Here is a 20,791-nt window from a genome sequence, read left to right as displayed (position 1 = left end):
TAGAAGGAAGCATCTCCTTCCAATCTGATGAGTCCCATTAATAGTAGAAATTTCTATGATCTCCATTTCTTCCCTCTGCCATTTTTGTCAGGTCTCAAACAGGCCCACCTCTATTACCAAGCTAATTTATATCACTGTGGGGCTCATTAAGAAAAGTTCTAAAAAGTTTTGTAATTATCAGTGAGGGTGCATGGAAGCATGAGCCGTGAGATGGAGATGGGAAGAGTTTTTTAAAAAATCAGCAAAATTTTTTTCCCTCTCAGAATTTTAACAGGTTGAAATTCTGATTTTCCCTATGATGGGGTTAACAGTAGCGTAATGGTACTGTCACTGGACTAGTAATCCAGAGACCCAGGGTAATTCTCTGGGGACTGGAGTTTGAATCCAGCATGGCAGATGGTGACATTTGAATTCAATAAAAAATCTGTGATTAAAAGTCAAATGATCACCATGAAATCATTGTCGATTGTCATTAAAAACCTATCTGGTTCACTAATGTGCTTCAGGGAAGGAAATCTGTCATTACCTGGTCTGGCCTATATGTGACTCCAAATCCACAGCAACTCTTAACTGCCCACTGAAATGGCCGAGCAAGGCACTCAGTTCCAGAGCAATTAGGGATGGGCAAGAAATGCTGGCCCAGCCAGCTACGCCCATATCCCATGAACGAATAAAAACGAATGCACTTAGCGTTTGAGAACTGAGCAGTTCTAAATTTATGTTTCAAACGTATTTTTAGAAACATAGAAAACTACAGCACAAAACAGGCCCTTCGGCCCCACAAGTTGTGCCGAACATATCCCTACCCTTTAGGCCTACCTATAACCCTCCATCCTATTAAGTCCCATGTACTCATCCAGGAGTCTCTTAAAAGACCCTATTGAGTTTGCCTCCACCACCACTGACGGCAGCCGATTCCAATCGCCCACCACCCTCTGTGTGAAAAACTTCCCCCTAACATTTCCCCTGTACCTACACCCCAGCACCTTAAACCTGTGTCCTCTCGTAGCAGCCATTTCCACCCTGGGAAAAAGCCTCTGAGAGTCCACCCGATCTATGCCTCTCAACATCTTATATAGCTCTATTAGGTCTCCTCTCATCCTACGTCTCTCCAAGGAGAAAAGACCGAGCTCCCTCAGCCTATCCTCATATGGCATGCTACTCAATCCAGGCAACATCCTTGTAAATCGCCTCTGCACCCTTTCAATCTTTTCCACATCCTTCCTGTAATGAGGCGACCAGAACTGAGCACAGTACTCCAAGTGGGGTCTGACGAGGGTCTTATATAGCTGCATCATTATCCCCGGACTCCTAAACTCAATCCCTCGATTGATAAAGGCCAGCACACCATACGCCTTCTTAACCACTTCCTCCACCTGCGGGGCCGATTTTAGAGTCCTATGGACCTGGACCCCAAGGTCCTTCTGATCCTCTACACTGCTAAGAGTCTTTCCCTTTATATTGTACTCCTTCATCCCATTTGACTTGCCAAAATGGACCACTACGCATTTATCTGGGTTGACGTCCATCTGCCACTTCTCCGCCCAGTCTTGCATCCTATCTATGTCCCTCTGTAACTTCTGACGTCCCTCCAGACTATCCACAACCCCACCAACCTTCGTGTCGTCGGCAAACTTACCAACCCATCCCTCCACTTCCTCATCCAGGTCATTTATGAAAATGACAAACAGCAAGGGTCCCAGAACAGATCCCTGGGGCACACCATTGGTGACCGACCTCCACTTAGAAAAAGACCCATCTATACAGACTCTCTGCCTCCTTTGGGCAAGCCAGTTCTGGATCCACAGGGCAGCAGCCCCTTGGATCCCATGCCCTCTCACTTTTTCTAGATGCCTTGCATGGGGGACCTTATCGAACACCTTGCTAAAATCCATATAAACCACATCTACCGCTTTCCCTTCGTCAATGTTTTTAGTCACATTTTCGAAGAACTCCACCAGGCTCGTAAGGCATGATTTGCCTTTGACAAAGCCATGCTGAGTATTCTTGAGCATACTAAACCTCTCTAAATGCTCAAAAATCATGTCCCTCAGGATCTTCTCCATCAGCTTACCAACCACTGAGGTTAGACTCACCGGTCGGTAATTTCCTGGGCTATCCCTATTCCCCTTCTTGAAAATAGGAACCACATCCACAATCCTCCAATCCTCCGGCACCTCTCCCGTCTCCATCGATGACGCAAAGATCATCGCCAGAGGCTCTGCAATCTCTTCCCTCGTCTTCCACAGTAACCTGGGGTACATCCCATCCGGACCCGGCGACTTAACTTACGTTTTTAATTAAAATGTTTAAATTAACTAAATTCATAGAAAACCTTACAGCACAGAAGGAGGCCATTCAGCCCATTGAGCCTGCACTGACAACAATCCCACCCAGGTCCTATCCCCATAACCCCACACATTTGCCCTGCTAATCTTCCTGACACTAAGGGGCAATTGAGCATGGCCAATCCACCTAACCTGCAAATCTTTGGAATGTGGGAGGAAACTGGAGCACCCGGAGAAAACCCATGCAGATACAGGGAGAACGTGCAAACTCCACACAGATAGTGACTCAAGGCTGGAATTGAACCCAGGTCCCTGGCGCTGTGAGGCAGCAGTGCTAATCACTGTGCCACCATGCCACACTTGTTTCTTCTTGTGTGCTAATTCTGTTAAGATGATATACACATTTATAGAAATTTAAATATTCAATCTGTGGAAAGAAATGTGCTGAAATTGAATGCAGCATCTCTCTAAGGATGATGTGAATAAAGCTTATGGGCGATATTCTCTGGCCTCCCAGCCGCGTGTTTCCCACCGACGGGAGGTGGCACATTGTTCGCTAGCAGCGGGATTACCTGGTCCCGCCATTGTCAATGAGAATTCCCATTGACGTCACCCCAGCGGATGGGGGTGCGCTGCCAGCAGGATCAGAGAATCCTGCCGGCTTATAACTTTTAAAGTTGCTTAACCCAGGCTAATGTTAAATGCAAGTTTTTTTTCACTCTTTCATAAACCATATCAGATAGTAACTTCTGCTGACATTCAGAACTGTGCTTCCCCTGGGTCATAGGCAGGATGTCAGATAATGAGGAGGCAGATTTACTGTGCTGGATAATGAAAGGCCAACTAAGGGTAGGAAGCATATTTGGAGACAATTATTATGGAGCAGAACGTCCATATTCTGCAGCAGAACAAAGGTGGGCCTTTTAATCTGCTCACACCGGAGTCAACCTGTCTCTGTTCTGCTTAATTGGACAGAAAACCCATCTGCAAGCTAATTAAGGCCCTGATCCCATGATCCCATCATGGCATTTGAAATATTAAAAGGATTTAGCAGGGTAGAAGCAGTAAAACTATTCAGTGGAGGAATTAAGAAAAAGGAAGCAAAATCTTAAAACTATAGCAAGGCCATTCAGGAGCATAAGGTAGGGTAGAACAAATTTGGAACTTTGTTCCTAAAAAGGACTGGGCACTAGACTAATTCAGGACTGAAGATTTTTTTGAGGTATGTAAATACATGGATATGAAGCAAAAACAGGAAAATGTTCTAATAGTGCTTAACAGCCACGATCTAATTGAATGATCAAGCAATCCAATTGGCTGAATTGCCTTGTCCTGTACATATGTTCCTAACTGCACCATAACTTTAGCGTCTCGGGATGGTGATGCTACAGCTTCAACTCTTAGAATTTGAGACCCCCCCCAACATTCCTGGAGCCTTACTATGTACAGGTAGAACTCCCTCTGGTGATTCTTCAGCCTCCCCCATTAACCATGGATCCCTTTGTCATTGTTCTGGACGTTGTTCTGCCCCATTCTCTGAACCTATCATTGTTGATTGCCCCATGTGGACCTCACCCTTCCATCTTGAGGCTGTATACACGGTCACAGTAAGAGTTTTAACAACACCAGGTTAAAGTCCAACAGGTTTATTTGGTAGCAAATACCATTAGCTTTCGGAGTGCTGCTCCTTTGTCAGATGGAGTGGAAATCTGCAGATCTGACGAAGGAGCAGCGCTCCGAAAGCTAATGGTATTTGCTACCAAATAAACCTGTTGGACTTTAACATAGAAAACATAGAAACCCTACAGTGCAGAAGGAGGCCATTCGGCCCATCGAGTCTGCACCGACCACAATCCCACCCAGGCCCTCCCCCCACATATTTTACCCACTAATCCACGCATCCCAGGACTCTAAGGGACAATTTTTAACCTGGCCAATCAACCTAACCCGCACATCTTTGGACTGTGGGAGGAAACCGGAGCACCCGGAGGAAACCCACGCAGACACGAGGAGAATGTGCAAACTCCACACAGACAGTGACCCGAGCTGGGAATCGAACCCGGGATCCTGGAGCTGTGAAGCAGCAGTGCTTCACACTGTGAAGCAGCAGTGCTAACCACTGTGCTACCGTGCCGCCCTGGTGTTGTTAAAACTGTTACTGTGTTTACCCCAGTCCAACGCCGGCATCTCTACACGGTCACATACAGAGGTGACCCACCCCTGGGAGAGATTCGATTTCCATCGCCCCACTTTATTATACTTTCCCCATTTATAGGCTGCAGATACCGCCCCTGAACATGACCGTTTCATTTGCATCCCAGTACGGAGCCAGATACCCTCATCACTGACAGTGTAACTATCACCGTGCCTTGCACATCAAGCTGTATATGATCCCCATCGAGCACACAAGCCTTGCCTCTGCTTAGAGCAGGAACACAGTTGGTGCCGATTATAGCCTTGTCTCATGGTCCAATGATCCCCGTGACTGCCTTTAATCTCTCACTCTGACTAGAAGGTCCTCAGAGCCACAGCATTATCTTTAATCTTTTGGCCCGACTTCTTTGCATTGGTCGAGGAACTATGACTGTCTTTCACTCAGCTCTCTGGCTCCTCAATGAATGACCTCAAGACTGTTTCCCTTCTGCACTCTCACCCCCCACCCTCACGCCCCCCCCCCCCACCCCGCCCACCCATCAGTGAATCTCTGTACAACCCGTCCCTCTCAAGCAAGCTTTCTCATTCGACCCTCTCATGAATCTCTGTGCAACATTTCAAGCATGCACCCTACTAATCCCCACCTGACCCCCCCTTGATACCCGAGGAAACGTGGAAATCCCACCCAAAGTCAACAGACCCTTCCATGATCCGCCCCTCACCTGCTCCAATTCCTGAGGTGGGCAGAACAGGAAAATTCACCCCCTAAAGTCTGCATGTATGCCCTCCCCTTCATGCAAATCAAATTCCATCCACCCCTTTCTGTGTTTGCAGTCTTCTGTGTTCTACTGGTCCATGTTGGGCTTTGGTTTCCCTACTCCAATCATCCCTCTGCTTGCCATCATTCCATCCCACCTCCAGCCCTATTAAGCCCCTTCACCCTCATTTTTTTCATGTCCCCCCCACCCACCCACCCCCAGGCACAATGCTAGTCTCTGTTTTAGAGTACAGTCCTGTAATGTGGTTGACTCTCAAATGTCGTCTGAAATGGAGGGCAACTAGTGATAGGGAATAAATGCTGGGCCCAGCCAGTGATGCCAACATCCTGTAAAATGAATAAAAGAAAGTAATTTTTAATATTTTTTTAAAGTTCGTCTATAAGTGGGATGTAACTGCTATTTCATATCCTGTTGCCAGTTTGTTACAATCTTATCATAAACAAAATTTATAGAGGCAAATACATTTATCAACTCATTCTGACAGCAGTCTGGCCAGCAGATTCCAATAATTCTAACCAAAATGCTTTTCTTTCCATCTGCTATTTTCTTCCTTGAGAACTCACACCTCTAATGTCCAAAATATGCTTTTAACCAGTTGTTTAAAAATATTTCTATTCCACAGTAGCAGAACTATGTTTATTAATTAAATTATGTTTTAATGCCTTCATTAAAAGGCATACTTGAAAACCTCAGCCTTTTCCACAAATCTGGGCTTGGGAATTATTTGGCTTTAACATTAAAGTGCACAATCTACTAGTCAGCACATTTCTAGAGTTTTTCTTCTTCATGTTGCGAATAAAAATGCAGCATTATGATTGTTATCTTTATGGTAGATCTGTGGTCAATCGTACAAGAAAATTTAGTGTCTGGCATTTATAGGTAGAATGCAAGGAAGGCCGAAAAGGACCACAGCAAGGCTGGAGACGAGGAGATCCTGCTGAAGTTAACAACAGGCCATCATTATCATTTTTAGGCTGATTTCCTGCCCAACAACCGGCTTGTGACTATAAGGGAAAACCAGCAGCAGGAGAGTGCACCTAGAGACGTTTGGGTTGGTCCCCATCAATCAGAAGAGGGGATGGCTTGGGTGGTGATAGAAGGATGAAGTTTAGTGCTCAGAGCTGTTTGCAGGGGTGGGAGAAGAGAAAGAATGGATTTGGTTGAGCAATGATAGTGGAAGGTTTTTTTAACCACTTACATTTGCTTAAAAAAGGGTTCAAACCTTGTAGAGCCAATAGCTAAGGCCTCTCTTGCACTACTGGTTTCAGAGAACAGTGGTGAATTTAAAATTGGGTTCCCAATCATTTTAATAAAGTGTCCTGCCTCTTCACAGCAGGACACTCTAGGCTGGACATTCTGGAAAGCCCATCAGGGTGAGAAGGGATGCGGGTGTGTCCAGAATTATCCAAATCCCATCAGTGTGTCAGTTTGCTCACAGCTTCCTGCTCCAGGCAGTTTCTTTTTAAAGTTTTTTAAAATGCTAAGAGAGTACCTTCAGCTTCCGAAATCTGTCCTTCATTTTTAGTTGGTGAGTGATTCTGCCTTCTTGCTATTGGCCTTTTATTCAAAATTGCTGTGCACCTTTCATGTTGATGCCATACAGAGTCAAAACCAAGAAATTCTGCCAACATCAGATTTTGACCCAAAAATGAAAATCTGGCCCACTGAGTCCCAGAACTTGCCAGTGTAAAATGGCAAAGTGGCAACGAATTGGGGTTGCATTTTGTGCATTTGACAGTTTGACTGATCCTCTACATCTTTTGGCAGGGGCTGCAGAGTATTATTTTGAGGCTTAAAATACTGAATGTGAAGTGCTGGCACTAAATGGGCTGGATTTTAAACCATTGATGATGAATGAGCAGAAAACCTAATCCAGTATTGGCATATCAATGTGTTTATTCAGCCTTATTGCACTGTCTGCCAAATTTAGCATCATGTGATGTACGAGATAAAAGATTGCAAAATTTAGTTGGTCTGTTCATCTTTCATCTGTTCTTACACCTTTGACGTGACTCGTGGTCAAATTCAGTTTGTATGGACTGAAGTCAATAAAACACAATGGAATTAATTTTTACCCGAGAGGCAACACAATATAATGATTCTACATGTATTTTCTTATGCAGTGTCAACTGATCGTCCATATCAAGCAACCCTTGTGAAATTTAAAAAAGCTGATAAAGGTGATGCGTACAAACAAGTGGCATGGTGGTCATTTGAGGATCTGCTGGTGGTTGACGGGAAGAATGCAGACAAGGTAGAAGGATAAATTATTTTGTTGTTCCATGAATATTGCAAGTCAGCATAGACTGTGAATATGTTTGTTCCCTTCTTTCTTTCCTCTTCATTAAGCCTTGCTTAAGTCTTAAGAAGTGATCAGGTTCACGCTCTTTCTGGGCATGAACCTGATTATCATACATTTTAATAAAGTAACATCTACTTACCAGCCTTGACGCTGTAACGTCTGCCCACAGCTTATCCTCCTGCACTGACAGTGTGTCATTGCACAGGTGCAAATCACTTCTGGTTTTCAAAAATATGCGGAAGTAAGTATAGCCCCCGGGTGATGAGGGATATGACCAGCAATGCCCTAGCACTACACCCTGGCACTTCTAACCTGCCCCTATGTCCATGGGCATTTTAATAGGGCTTTTTACTTAAATTGGAGATCAGGGCGCCCTTTAAATAGGTGCCCTGATCTCCGGATTCCATGCCTTGCCGATGTCTTTCGGCCATCCCCTCCAGAAGACAGTTTAAAATGCACAGTGTTATTAAATATGGGCAGAAAAGCTAGCTGTGAAGTCTGTGAGTTGCACACCGGTTTTCTCGCCTGAACCAACATTGTGCATTTTTGGGAAGATTCCACCTACATACTGTTTTTCCCCTCTTGATCAATTTTTTTGCCCTCTTTTGCTGAATTTTAAAATGCTCCCAATTCTCAGGCTTGCTGCTTTTTCTGGCAATTTTATATGTCTCTTCTTCGGATTTACCATTATCCCTAATTTCTTTTGTAAGCCATGGATGAGCTATCTTTTCTCTTTTATTTTTGCGCCAGACAGGAATGAATAATTGTTGTAATTCATGCACGTGTTCCTTAAATCTGAACCATTGCGTATTTACCGTCAACCCCTTTAGTAAGGTCCCCAGTCTACCCTTCCCAATTTGCACCTCATACCCTCATAGTTCCCTTTATTTAAATTCAGCTCATCCAGGTTCAGATTTTGGATTTGACTACTTCACTTTCCACCTTAATGAAGGATTCTTTAATATTATGGTTGCTCTTCCCCAAGGGACACTGCACACCAAAAGTGTTAATTAATCCTTTCTCATTGCACAATACCCAGGCCTGTTCTGTAGTTGGTTCCTCAACATGGTGGTCTAAAGAACCATCACGTACACACTCCAGGAACTCCTCTCCACTATACTATTGCTAGTTTGGTTTATCCAATCTATGTGTAAATTTAATTATTGAGCTCGAGGCGGCTTGCTTCTGATTTGCTTGCCCCAGGAAATATCTTTGTAATCAGTGGGACACTCCTTTTAAATGCCAGTCCAGCACTTGTTGCAAAGTCCAGTCAGGGGGATGCCTACCAGGAAGATAGCACCACACTTCACGGAGGGAGCCCTCACCAAACTTATGGACGGTGTTGAAAAGTGACGTGACACCCTCAACCTGCTATCAGCCAGCCATCTAGCAAACAAGGTGACCAGACCCACCTGGGAGGCTGTGAATAGTGAATGCCAGCTTGTTCCATAAGAAGACAGGGCTACAATGCTGAAAGAAGATCAGTGACCTTCCTCCTGCAGCCAGGGTAAGTCTGCCTCCTCATGTCTCCTGCTGCACCCTTTAACACACCTGTCACACCACCGCAGTGATTTCTCTCCTAGCCACCTCATAGATTCCCAACATTTGTCATGCCATGCTCCCACTCCCCAAAGTCCCCCCTGTAAATAATCTGCTCCTCACACTCCACTTCCACTCATCTTCCATGCATGCCAGACTTCATCACCATCCCATGCATGCCAGACTTCATCACCATCTGGCCTACACCCTCCCCATCCGTCTCAATGCAGGATAAACTCGAACATAACCGCCATGAGTGGGCACAGACTGCTGGAGTAAAGCCCAAGCTGGGAACCTTAAAGCCTTTGAGGAGAGAGCCCTTGAGCTGGCCGGCAAGGAGCAGGACCAAACCTGTGCAGAGGGTGTGGTGGGGGCAAGAGACAAAAGTGAAAATCCTCTACACTTGCAGCCATGATGCAAGCCTCATGTGAGTTAACTTTCTCCCATTAGTCTGCTCCTTGACGCACTAATGCCATCTTGCTTCCTTTGGGTCAATCAGTCGACCAGCCCCGATCATCCTCATGCCCTCTGGAGACCACAGACCCGATCTGCTCTGAGGAAGACATCTTGGAGACAAGCATCGAGGGAGCATCACAGCTGTCACCCGCACCCTCCACCAGCACAGATACTCACACCTTGGTGGAGCTGCAAAGGCAGAGTCGCATCAGGACAGGTTTACAGCATCCCTTCTCTGACTGCAAGACCAAGTGGAGACCCATTGTCTTCTATCCAAGGAGATAATGCCGTCACTGCTAGGCAACGAGGCCAATGTTGCGAGGGTGGAATCTGCAGTGGAGGCCTTGGTGTAAGATGAGCACTCAATGGCAGGGATGTCTGTTCCATGGTTCAGCTCATGACCATGACTGAAGTCATGAGCTCTATGATGCAGGGCTTCAATTGCATGGTGCAAGTATTTGTGGGTATCCATAGTGTCAATGCCAGAGGATGGCAGGGTTTCTGAATCTCACTGCAATGGCCCCCGGGCACCTGAAGGAAAGAGGATTGGCAGGAGTGCAGCCTTCTACCCGGGAGAGCCTGCGGGGGTGGGGGGGCCCATCTTATACCCCCCTCCTTCCTGTGAGCAATACACTTGCAGCCCCACACACCAAGGAGGTCAGCACCAGTGCAGCCTGAAAAAACGGCCCTGCTCCAGGTCCCCCAGCAGACAACTGCCAAGGTCATCTGAGGCAGCATGGCGTCAAAGTTAATAGTTTGCCTCAAACCCAGCTGTGGATCTTGGGGATACACCTACACGTAGCAGGAGAGTAAGGAAAAGTAAGAAATGAAAGGCACCTAGTAATGTATTAAAAATCACTTTGTTCACCCAAAGGGATCCTCTATGATACCACTGCATCATGCTCCACAAATCCCCGTGCACACTTGGTGCTTCATCCCTGTGCATTGTGAAAATCGCAGCGCTATGTCTCTCGCTTCTCCCACACTAACTACGCAGTAAACTCATGCTGCTGCTGGGCACGACCTCCCATCCATGGAAAGTTCAACTGCCCCCCACCCCCTCCCCGCAAAAATCAACACTCATGTCTGCCAGTATTCTCTAGTTATGAGGATGCCAAGGACTGAAAACATGCACAGTCTGTGCACCTTGTCAGCAGGTGAAGAAAAACATCGGGACCCCTGACCTCCAGAGGAGACAGTAGCAGTTGAGACGTGTCATTCAGTCTGTCTGTGTCCCAAGATAAGCCCATTCATTGGCCAGTCACGTTCCGCTCTGTGAGGAATGATGCCAGTTGAGTGCATTCAATGGACCTGCGCTCCTGACCTCATGGAGAAATAAGACGCTGCCACCTGTCATCTCCCGAACAGGGTGACAGACGAGCGATTTCACCTCTGTTATGGAGACGTGAGTATTAGCCTTGGCGTTCAATGCTTGGGGACTAGGCTTCCAACTCTTTGAGTTTAAACAATTAAACAAACTGAAGGATAAATTAAAAGGCGTGAGCCTTCCAACTATTTTGAGTTAAACAATTCAACTAAATTAAATAAACTGAGGGACAAAATAAAAGATTCAGCCCCTTAAAGCCCGAAACAAAAACCAATCGCAAATGAAACTTAAAACATTAAACCAAAGGGCCAAGCTTCCAATGCTTGAATTGAACCAATTAAACGAAATTAAATAAACTGAGGAACAAAGCACGAAGGGCAGCCCCTTAAAGGGAAATCACTCAAAACAAAACCAAAGCACAAATGTAACTTAAAACATCAAAGCAAAAGGTGATTAAAAGGGTCAATAATGCGCTCCAGTCCCTGCGGTGCTCAACGTTCGTGCAAAGCAGACCTAGGCTTTTAAACAGTTGGGTGCCAATCAGCGGCACACTCGTGCGTTGCAATGCTAACCAAATTGGCACAATTGACTCATCAAGGAAGGGTCAGGAAACTGATTAGACAACTGGCTTCCCCTTGTGGCAGGTGATGTATACCTGACACATATGAAGACTGGAATTTGCAATCAACATCATCCTTAGAGGGCACCCTAATTTCCCCAGTTCTCATGGGCTATGGATTAAACAAGCCTTCCAATTTAAACAGCCAGCCACACATACATAATTCCTGACAGCACGGCCTCCATAACTTCCTTATGCTCTTTGGATTCAAAGTGCAGCCTGAGTGTTGGAGTTCATTCTGATTGAACTCATCCTCCCCTCATGTGAGGGTCTTCAACTCTCATGAGTCTGGAGACCACCGCTTGTCCCTCCACTCTGCCCATGCAACCTGGCATCTCATGGGACTCCATCCAGGGACCTCACAGTTGCCCTTTGTGCTGACCTTGTAGCATGATCTGCTCCCACTCACTTTCGAGCTACAACTCTAGAAGGGCAATCCCTCAGCAGTTGTATCGTCAGAAGCCCAACAGAGTACACGGAAGCATTGCCTGCAAACTAGCTACCAGACTCTTTCAAACCGAGAGGCACACAGCCATGAAGGGTTACTAAGGCCTGTGAGTGACCGCATTCCCCGAAATGCTGGGGCTGACCGCCCCCAGGCCCCAAGTTGCACTTATCTGGATCTCTCACGTCATCTCCGGGTGCCCCCTCTGCAATTGGCACCCTGTAGGGTGATGACGGCTAGAACTCGAGTTCTCATTTTTGTAGAGCTGTTGCAAGTTATCTCTAATAAGATACTGATGTATTTAAATAAGGTTCCCAACCTTCAATGGCAGGTTTCTCATTATGTTACTGGCAAGGGAGAAGGAAATTGTCATCGACTTCAGGAAGCGTAGAGGAGAACATGCCCCTGCCTACATCAATGGGGATGAAGTAGAAACGGTCGAGAGCTTCAAGTTTTTAGGTGTCCAGATCACCAACAACCTCTCCTGGTCCCCCCATGCCGACACTATAATTAAGAAAGCCCACCTATGCCTCTACTTTCTCAGAAGACTAAGGAAATTTGGCATGTCAGCTACGATTCTCACCAACCTTTACAGATGCACCACAGAAAGCATTCTTTCTGGTTGTATCACAGCTTGGTATGGCTCCTGCTCTGTCCACGACCGCAAGAAACTAAGAAAGATCAAACCAGCCTCCCATCCATTGACTCTGTCTACACTTCCCGCTGCCTCGGCAAAACAGCCAGCATAATTAAGGACCCCCGCACTCCGGACATACTCTCTTCCACCTTCTTCCATTGGGAAAAGATACAGAAATCTACGGTCATATACCAACCGACTCAAGAACAGCTTTTTCCCTGCTGCCATCAGACTTTTGAATGGACCTACCTCTCATTAAGTTGGTCTTTCTTGACACCCTAGCTATGACTGTAACACTACATTCTGCACTCTCTCGTTACCTTCTCTATGAATGGTATGCTTTGTTTGCATAGCATGCAAGAAACAGTACTTTTCATTGTATACTAATACATGTGACAATAATAAATCAAGTCAGAAAATCTGATCTTGTTGATGAGAATCATGTTTCCTTATTCATGTCGTAATTTGTGCCTGCATTGCTGTTCTTGCTGACGGCTAACGCAGGCTGACAATCGCCCCAAAAGGATTTTTATGACAATGGTTTCATGGTCACCATAACTGAAACGAACTTTTCAATTCTACATTTATTAATTGATTTTAAATTCCAACAACTGGCCATGATGGGATTTGAACCTGTGTCCCCAGAGGGTTAGCCTAGGTCCTCTGGATTATTAGTCCAGTGACATTACCACTACACCATTATCACCCCATTATATAGCTTTTCTTTCAATTTGATACCTTTCTTAACATTCCTTGTCCTCCATGAATGGTTCATCCTTCTCGTAGCATCTTTCTTTCTCAATAAAATATATATTTGTTGAGAATTATAAAATATCTGCTACTGCTTATCTGCTGTTTTACTTTTAATCTATTTTGCTAATCCACTTTAGCCAACTCCATTTTTGTAGTGCCTTTTTTTAAGATACTGTTGCAGATGTTCCAATTATGACATAGGGCTCAATTCTGCCAAAAATATTCCAAGTGCTGAATTGGCAGGAAAGATGCTGTAATTCACGATTGTTTTTTCAGTGGGTGTTCAGACTCAAATCTCCCACACTCTGTGCAATGCAGAGGTCACAATCGTGAATATCAATAAAAGGAGCGGGGCCTATTCACGTGCGCAGTAGCCCCAAACCGTTAGACTGCACTTTGCTGGCCAGCTCGATCGCTGGCCAGCACAGGACCCTCGCAGTGCTACCCCTCCAAACCCCCCCCCCCTCCCCAACTCCCCTCAAGGCTGATCGCGGACTGCACAAGCATTCCTGGGCCAGCCCCGACCCCCAACCCATCATGGGGGCACCGCAATCTCCAGCATCCCCCCCCCCCCCCCCGCAGCAGTGACGATCCCCCCCCATTCCCAGCTGACCACCTCCTGCTGATCCTCCCCACCCCTCTTCCGAGAGGCAGACCACTGCCACCCCAGCCCATCCCAATCACTGGCCTCCCTCCTGTCCTGACCGATCCTGTCTTCAGAGTGGCAGCGGGACCTCCCGTCCACAATAGGCCCCATCCCATTGGCACGTCCCCTAGGCGCCACTCACAATAGGCCCCACCCTCTTGGCACTGCTCCCAGGCCCTGTCCCAGCTAGCCCTGCCCACTTGGCACTGCCCGATGTCCAGTGGGCAGTGCCAAGGTGCCCCCTGGGCATGGGCACTTTGCCCTTTGGGCAGTGCCGGGGACACAGGCTGGCACTGCCAGGGTGCCCATGCCCAGGGGACACCACTCCCCACACCGCCCGACTCCTGGGGGGGCCCATAGAATTCAGTCCCAGGTCTGATAATGACATTTGAAATAGATTAAAAATAGATTTAAATCACTTACCCTGCCCTCCTGTCGGTTTCCAGCGTGGTCCCGCCTGCGTCTGCTCTCCGGCTTTGGGAGACGTGCATGCGTCGGGAACACATGCATGAATCCTGCAAAATGGCTGATGTGCGCATCTCCCAATCTGACGCGCCAAAAAACATGCGCGTTGGGATGGGAGAATCGGGCCCATATTGTTTGACTTTCAAAAATTGATTGATTGAACTGTAACTAATACGAATTGGGAGCAAGAGTAGGCCATTGAGCCCCTTGAGCCTGCTCCACCATTTGTTAAGATCATGGCTGATCTGATTATGGCCTGGCGTATATGAAATGCGAAAAAATACTCTTGGGGTGCATTTAGATTGAGATTTTAAATTGTCTTTTTGTGGCAATTGAGTGTTTTGAACAGTTTAATGCTCCATGTTCCTGATAGTTGATGTTTGCACTTTCTTTTCTTATAGGATAATCCCGAATTTGATTTGCAGTTTGATAAAGTATACAAGTGGATTGCCAGTAATTCTGTGGAGAAAAATAACTTTATGTCCTGTCTCTTCAAGCTCAATCGTCGTTATCTACAGAACAGAATTAAGTTTATGAACGTCAGTTCTCACATTTTGGAAGGTAATAGCCATATATGTATTGTTTTTTTCTAAATTTTCACTCTTACAAAAATGTAAAATATATTTTACACATAATGTTCAACATTTTGTGGTGCTCCAGCACCAATCTGGGCATTAAATCAGTCATGTGACTGACTGCCACCACAACTACCAATGTGTGATTATCAGAAAGATAACGGATGTTCTGGAAGCAGAGGGAAAATGGTCGGATGTTGTATGAGAAACCTGGCGGTACATTCCGCGTGTCCGGCAGGGGCTTTATCAGAGCACCTCATTATAATTTTACTTATGAATTTTCTGTCCAAAATGTGCCAGTGGGGTGATGAGGACCTGGATGATGTGATCCCAATGCCAATATCTACATAGCCAAGCCAAACATGCATTTTGGAGGAGTTGGAGTTGCCATCATAGAGAAAATTCCAGCATGATTTTTAAACGTTCAAAGTCTGCACTCTGGTTCACTGATGCATCCCTTGATGTGATACGAGTGTCTGAGAAGCCAGAAAGACATCCTATTCTCAAAAATGCGAGAAGAAAACCTGTGGCAGAAACAAAGAAAGTGTGGTTGGAGATCACCCAGGAATTGAGCAGCAGGACTGTAGTGTCACTCTATTCAATGCAGCGCAGGAAGCAATTTAATGACTAAACGTGTCAGGAAAGGTGAGTACAATAACACATTCAGCTACATCCTGCATCATCACAACTATCTCACTCTGCCATGTTAAGCCTATTCCATCACATCCCTCTTCACATCCACTTACCTTGCATGCACAACAATCCAACTCTACCAATGCATTGCTCATATCTCCATCTACCATCCACTACCTCCATTCAGCCTCATCCTTATACAATTTCATGCACTGCTTGGGGACTGTCACTGTAAAGGAGAATCATTGAACATCAGCAGAGTGCTTTTACAAACAGCTATTCCAAGGATATTGGTCACATTCTCAAAGAAAATAAAGGAGGATGCCTCAAGCACAAATGTAATGATGTTGCAGGGCATTACGAAGATGATGAAGAAGATGAAGAGCTAATCAGCCATGGATATCTAAGGAAATAAAGGAGGGTATCAAATTGAAAGAAAATGCATACAAAGTGGCAAAGATTAGTGGGAAACTCGAGGATTGGGAAATCTTTAAAGGTCAACAGAAAGCCATGAGAAAAGCTATAAAGAAAGGTAAGATGAATTATGAGAGTAAACTAGCTCAGAATATAAAAACAGATAGCAGAAGTTTCTACAAATTATAAAACGAAAAAGAGTGGCTAAAGTAAACATTGGTCCTTTAGAGGATGAGAAGGGGGATGTAATAACTGGAAATGAGAAAATGGCTGAGGCATTGAACAGGTATTTTGTGTCGGTCTTCACAGTGGAAGACACAAATAACAGGCCAAAAATTGATGACAGGAAGGCTATGGCAGGTGAGGACCTAGAAACTATCATTATCATGAAAGAAGTGGTGTTGGGCAAGCTAATGGGGCTAAAGGTAGACAAGTCTCCTGGCCCTGATGGAATGCATCCCAGGGTACTAAAAGAGATGGCGGGGGAAATAGCAAATGCACTAGTGATAATTTACCAAAATTCGCTGGACTCTGGGGTGGTTCCCGCAGATTGGAAAACAGCAAATGTGATGCCACTGTTTAAAAAAGGAGATAGACAAAAGGCGGGTAACTATAGGCCGGTTAGCTTAACTTCTGTAGTAGGGAAAATGTTTGAATCCATCATCAAGGAAGAAATAGTGAGATGTCTGGATATAAATTGTCCCATTGGTATGACGCAGCATGGGTTCATGAAGAGCAGGTCATGTTTGACTTAATTTGGTGGAATTCTTTGAGAACGTTACATGTGCAGTGGACAATGGGGAACCTGTGGATGTGGTGTATCTGGATTTCCAGAAGGCATTTGACAAGGTGCCGCACCAAAGGCTGCTGCATAAGATAAAGGTGCAGGGTGTTACGGGTAATGTATTAGCATGGATAGAGGATTGCTTAACTAACAGAAAGCAAAGAGTGGGGGTAAATATGTTTTTCTTGCTGGCGACCAGTGATTAGTGGTGTGCCTCAGGGATCAGTGTTGGGGCCGCAATTGTTTACGATTTACATAGATGATTTGGAGTTGGGGACCAACTGTAGTGTGTCAAAATTCACAGATGACACTAAGATGAGTGGCAGAACAATGTGTGCAGAGAATGCTGAAAGTCTGCAAAGGGATATAGATAGTCTAAGTGAGTGGGCGAGGACCTGGCTAATGGAGTACAGTGTTGGTAAATGTGAGGTCATCCATTTTAGTAGGAATAACAGCAAAATGGACTATTATTTAAATTGTTAAAAATTGCAGCATGTTGCTGTGCAGAGGGACCTGGGTGTCCTTGTGCAGGAATCTCAAGGAGTTGGTTTCCAGGTACAGCAGGTAATTAAGGAGGCAAATGGAATTTTGTCCTTCATTGCTCGAGGGATGGAGTTTAAAAACAGCGAGGTTATGTTGCAGCTGTATAAGGTGCTGATGAGGCCACACCTGGAGTACTATGTACAGTTTTGGTCTCCTTACTTGAGAAAGGATATACTGGTACTGGAGGAGGTGCAGAGGAGATACACGAAGTTGATTCCGGAGTTGAGAGGGTTGGCTTATGGGGAGAGACTGAGTAGACTGGGGCTATATTCATTGGAATTCAGAAGAATGAGGGGAGATCTGATAGAAACAGATCGGATTATGAAGGGAACAGATAAGATAGAAGCAGGGAAGTTGTTTCCACTGGCAGGTGAAACTAGAACTAGGGCATGGCCTCAAAATAAGGGGAAGCAGATTTAGGACTGAGTTGAGGAGAACTTCTTCACACAAAGGGTTGTGAATCTGTGGAATTCCCTACAGTGAAGCAGTTCAGGCTACCTCATTGAATATTTTTAAGGCAAGGATAGATACATTTTTGAACAGTAAAGGAATTAAGAGTTATGGTAAGCGGAGCAGAGTCCACGAAAAGATCAGCCATGATCTTACTGAATGGCGGAGCAGGCTCGAGGGGCCAGATGGCCTACTTCTGCTCCTAGTTCTTATGTTCTTATGTCTTAACATGGTTAGAATGGTCAACTACATAGAGCATCAGATCACCTGAGTATCTGCACACCGTGGCCATGCTTTTGCAAATTTTAAATGCCCACATGTCTTCCACCTTAAACAGAATGATGTACATTACCATGGCCATATGATGCTGCAGCATTATAGGTCTACAGCACTTACCTTTAGGGAGAAGTTAAGGAGCACCCTGAGTTTGAAAAAAAAATGAACAGTAACATCATGGGCAAGTCGCAAGTTGATTGGATGGTGAATATCATTGCTTCGTGACTGAGTCTGAACAATTGGGAGTTTAAAAAACGTTAACTATAAATAACAAGTAACAAGTGTTTAGCTGGTGAGTCTTTAAGATTTGTTGCCACGAGTAAGATTTATTAACTATTAGTAAAGTCTATCAGAATTATTAAGGTTTATTAGTATTGGTAAAACTTTATCAAAGAACCACAGCAGAAGAGAATTAAGAAGCTGTTGAATCTACTGTTTTGTTTTAGTTTTAAGTAGTGAGGTTTATTATATTACTAAGTTTTAAAGTTGCATGTTAAGGGTGAGGCAGTCATTAAGAAAATCAGTAATGATCCAATTGAAGAGCAGCAGGAAGGAGCAAGAGTTGAGCAGGGCATAAAAAGCAGCCTACGTGAGCAGAACAGAGTTCCAAATGTGATGTGAGTAATATAAAGTTACATCAGCACAAGGAAAGGAGCTGATTGGTAAGTAACTGTCAAATAATTCTACTTTCTAGTTTCCTGTTTATAATAATAGTCTGTAAACTTAAGGCATGACAGGATGGCTGGGACAGGTGGAATGCACATCCTGGGACATGTAAGAAGTAGTGGATACTTCCCGTGGTCTAGACAACCACATGTATAGGAAGTGTCACCTGCTGCAGAAACTTGAGCTCCAGTATTTGGAATTGGATGGTGGCTGGAATCACTGCGGTGCTACCGTGAGATTGAGAACTACATTTAGGGAGGTAGTCAAACTGCAGGTTATGACAATACAGGCAGAGAGAGAATGGGTGACTGCGAGACTGCCTCGGAGTGCCAGGCAGGTAGTGCAGAGTCCCCTGAGTCCATCTATCTGTTTTTCCATTTTGGATACTGGTGAGGATGATGAGGAGTGCAGACAGTGTCAGTTTGAAGCACCATGGGTGGTTCAACTGCACACGAGGAGAGGAAGACTAAGAGCAGTGGTATGGGGGTTCAATAATTAGGGGACCAGACAGGCATTTCTGCTGCTGTAGTCATGACGAAGAAACAATTATGTGCTTCACCATTCCAGTCACTGAACATCACAAATATTATTAGCATATATTTGCATCTCATTATGATACCAGTTTGCTAGAATTACCGCTCCACATTAAATTTAAATCAGACGTTGGAACAGGTTTTAAGCAATGTGCACCTTGTGACCTGCACTTCACTCAGGACTCCAAGGTGAGTTTGCACAACTTCCATTACATTGCACTTGCGGGGATCAACACAAGGCTTCACAGGTTGCACTGCCTAGGTTTCAGGGGAGGTCTCCCAGGCAAATTGCTGCAGCAACCAAACCAGGGTGAAGGTAGGAGTAGTTTTAAATGTTCAGTGGGTGCAGGACACACTGGACTACAAGGGCACAGGATCCATTGGGGGAATCAAGTGGGGAAGGTTGTACACAAACATCTGACTAGGAGGAGTGGTGGGAACTAAATAGCCAACCAACTGAAATGTTGGTTCCAAGTTAAGAATACAACCAAAGTTGAGACTGGTTAGTAGTTGCTCAATTAACATGCAGGAAATCAGGCAAATGCAGCAATTATGCCCATCCAGGCAACCCTGATCCTTCAAGTGGCAACGATGTTCCCCTAATTTTAACCCCTCATGTGCAGCCTTCAAATTCACCAGCGTATTATGCAACTGCATAACTACTGGGTAACTCAGCCAGTTAGAGGACCTCCTTGGAAATGTGGCCATGGAACACTCACGGAGATGAAGCCTCAAATCCCACATAATTACAATAATGTATGCACTGAACAGCCATCGTCAATATCAGGTAAAACTGTGCAGTCTTGGAGTACAGACAATGATGATCCCAGTGCTTCAGCTGAAAACGCAACATCCAGTCACCTAACTGAAGCTGTTGGAAATGGGTCATGTGTGTTGGAGGAGTGGGTAGATGTAATGTGGTGAACGTTCATGCGCATCCTGCCCTGAGCATCATTTCAGGGGCTAGAGCTTTCCGGCATGCGCAGAGAGGCCTTGAGGCTGCAGTTGCAGATGATTCCTTGATCAAAAGTGAGCCTTTATAAACAAATGCAACTCTTGTGTCTCCCTCTCTTTAATGCTGCAGTGAGAAGTCCATGAAGAAGATGGTTTCTGATGCCTGTGTTATTGCTTATAGGCAAGAGAGAAAAAAGGGAAGAATACAAAGGAGGCATCTGACTTGTTAAAGGGGGAAACCAAACCCTCAAGATTAAGGAGCAGCAGGTCCTTGTCTGGTCGCAGAGGATGATCCTCAGAGAGCTGTCATTCGTAGACATCTTGCTAGATTTTGGGTGTGTAGACGCTGCATGTTACCTGCAGATGAGTGAGAACTGGTGTTGCTGATCCCTGTGCATGTCAAATGACCTGGTCATTCACATTTGCCACATTCTGCAGGAACTGATGCCAAGGGAACTGGGAGGACACCCAGTACCAATGGTAGTGAAAATAACTGCTGTACTCAACATCTAAAGCAGTGTCTCATTCCAGGGCTCCACTGCAGGATTTCACA

General features: G+C 45.3%; 1 protein-coding gene across 1 annotated transcript in view; it reads left to right on the top strand.

The window, feature by feature from the left end:
• The window catches only part of LOC144492920 (exocyst complex component 1-like), a 98,171-nt gene that overhangs the window by 8,655 nt on the left and 68,725 nt on the right, over nucleotides 1–20,791 (top strand). The window contains exons 2-3 of the mRNA XM_078211546.1: nucleotides 7,345–7,475; nucleotides 14,812–14,971. Coding sequence (XP_078067672.1) covers nucleotides 7,345–7,475; nucleotides 14,812–14,971 — 291 coding nt within the window. The remainder of the gene's footprint in view (nucleotides 1–7,344; nucleotides 7,476–14,811; nucleotides 14,972–20,791) is intronic.

Source organism: Mustelus asterias, chromosome 4, assembly GCF_964213995.1.
Source record: "Mustelus asterias chromosome 4, sMusAst1.hap1.1, whole genome shotgun sequence".
Classification (NCBI taxonomy): Eukaryota; Metazoa; Chordata; class Chondrichthyes; order Carcharhiniformes; family Triakidae; genus Mustelus; species Mustelus asterias.
Note: the sequence above shows the minus strand (reverse complement) of the source record. Positions and strands in the feature narration are given on the sequence as shown.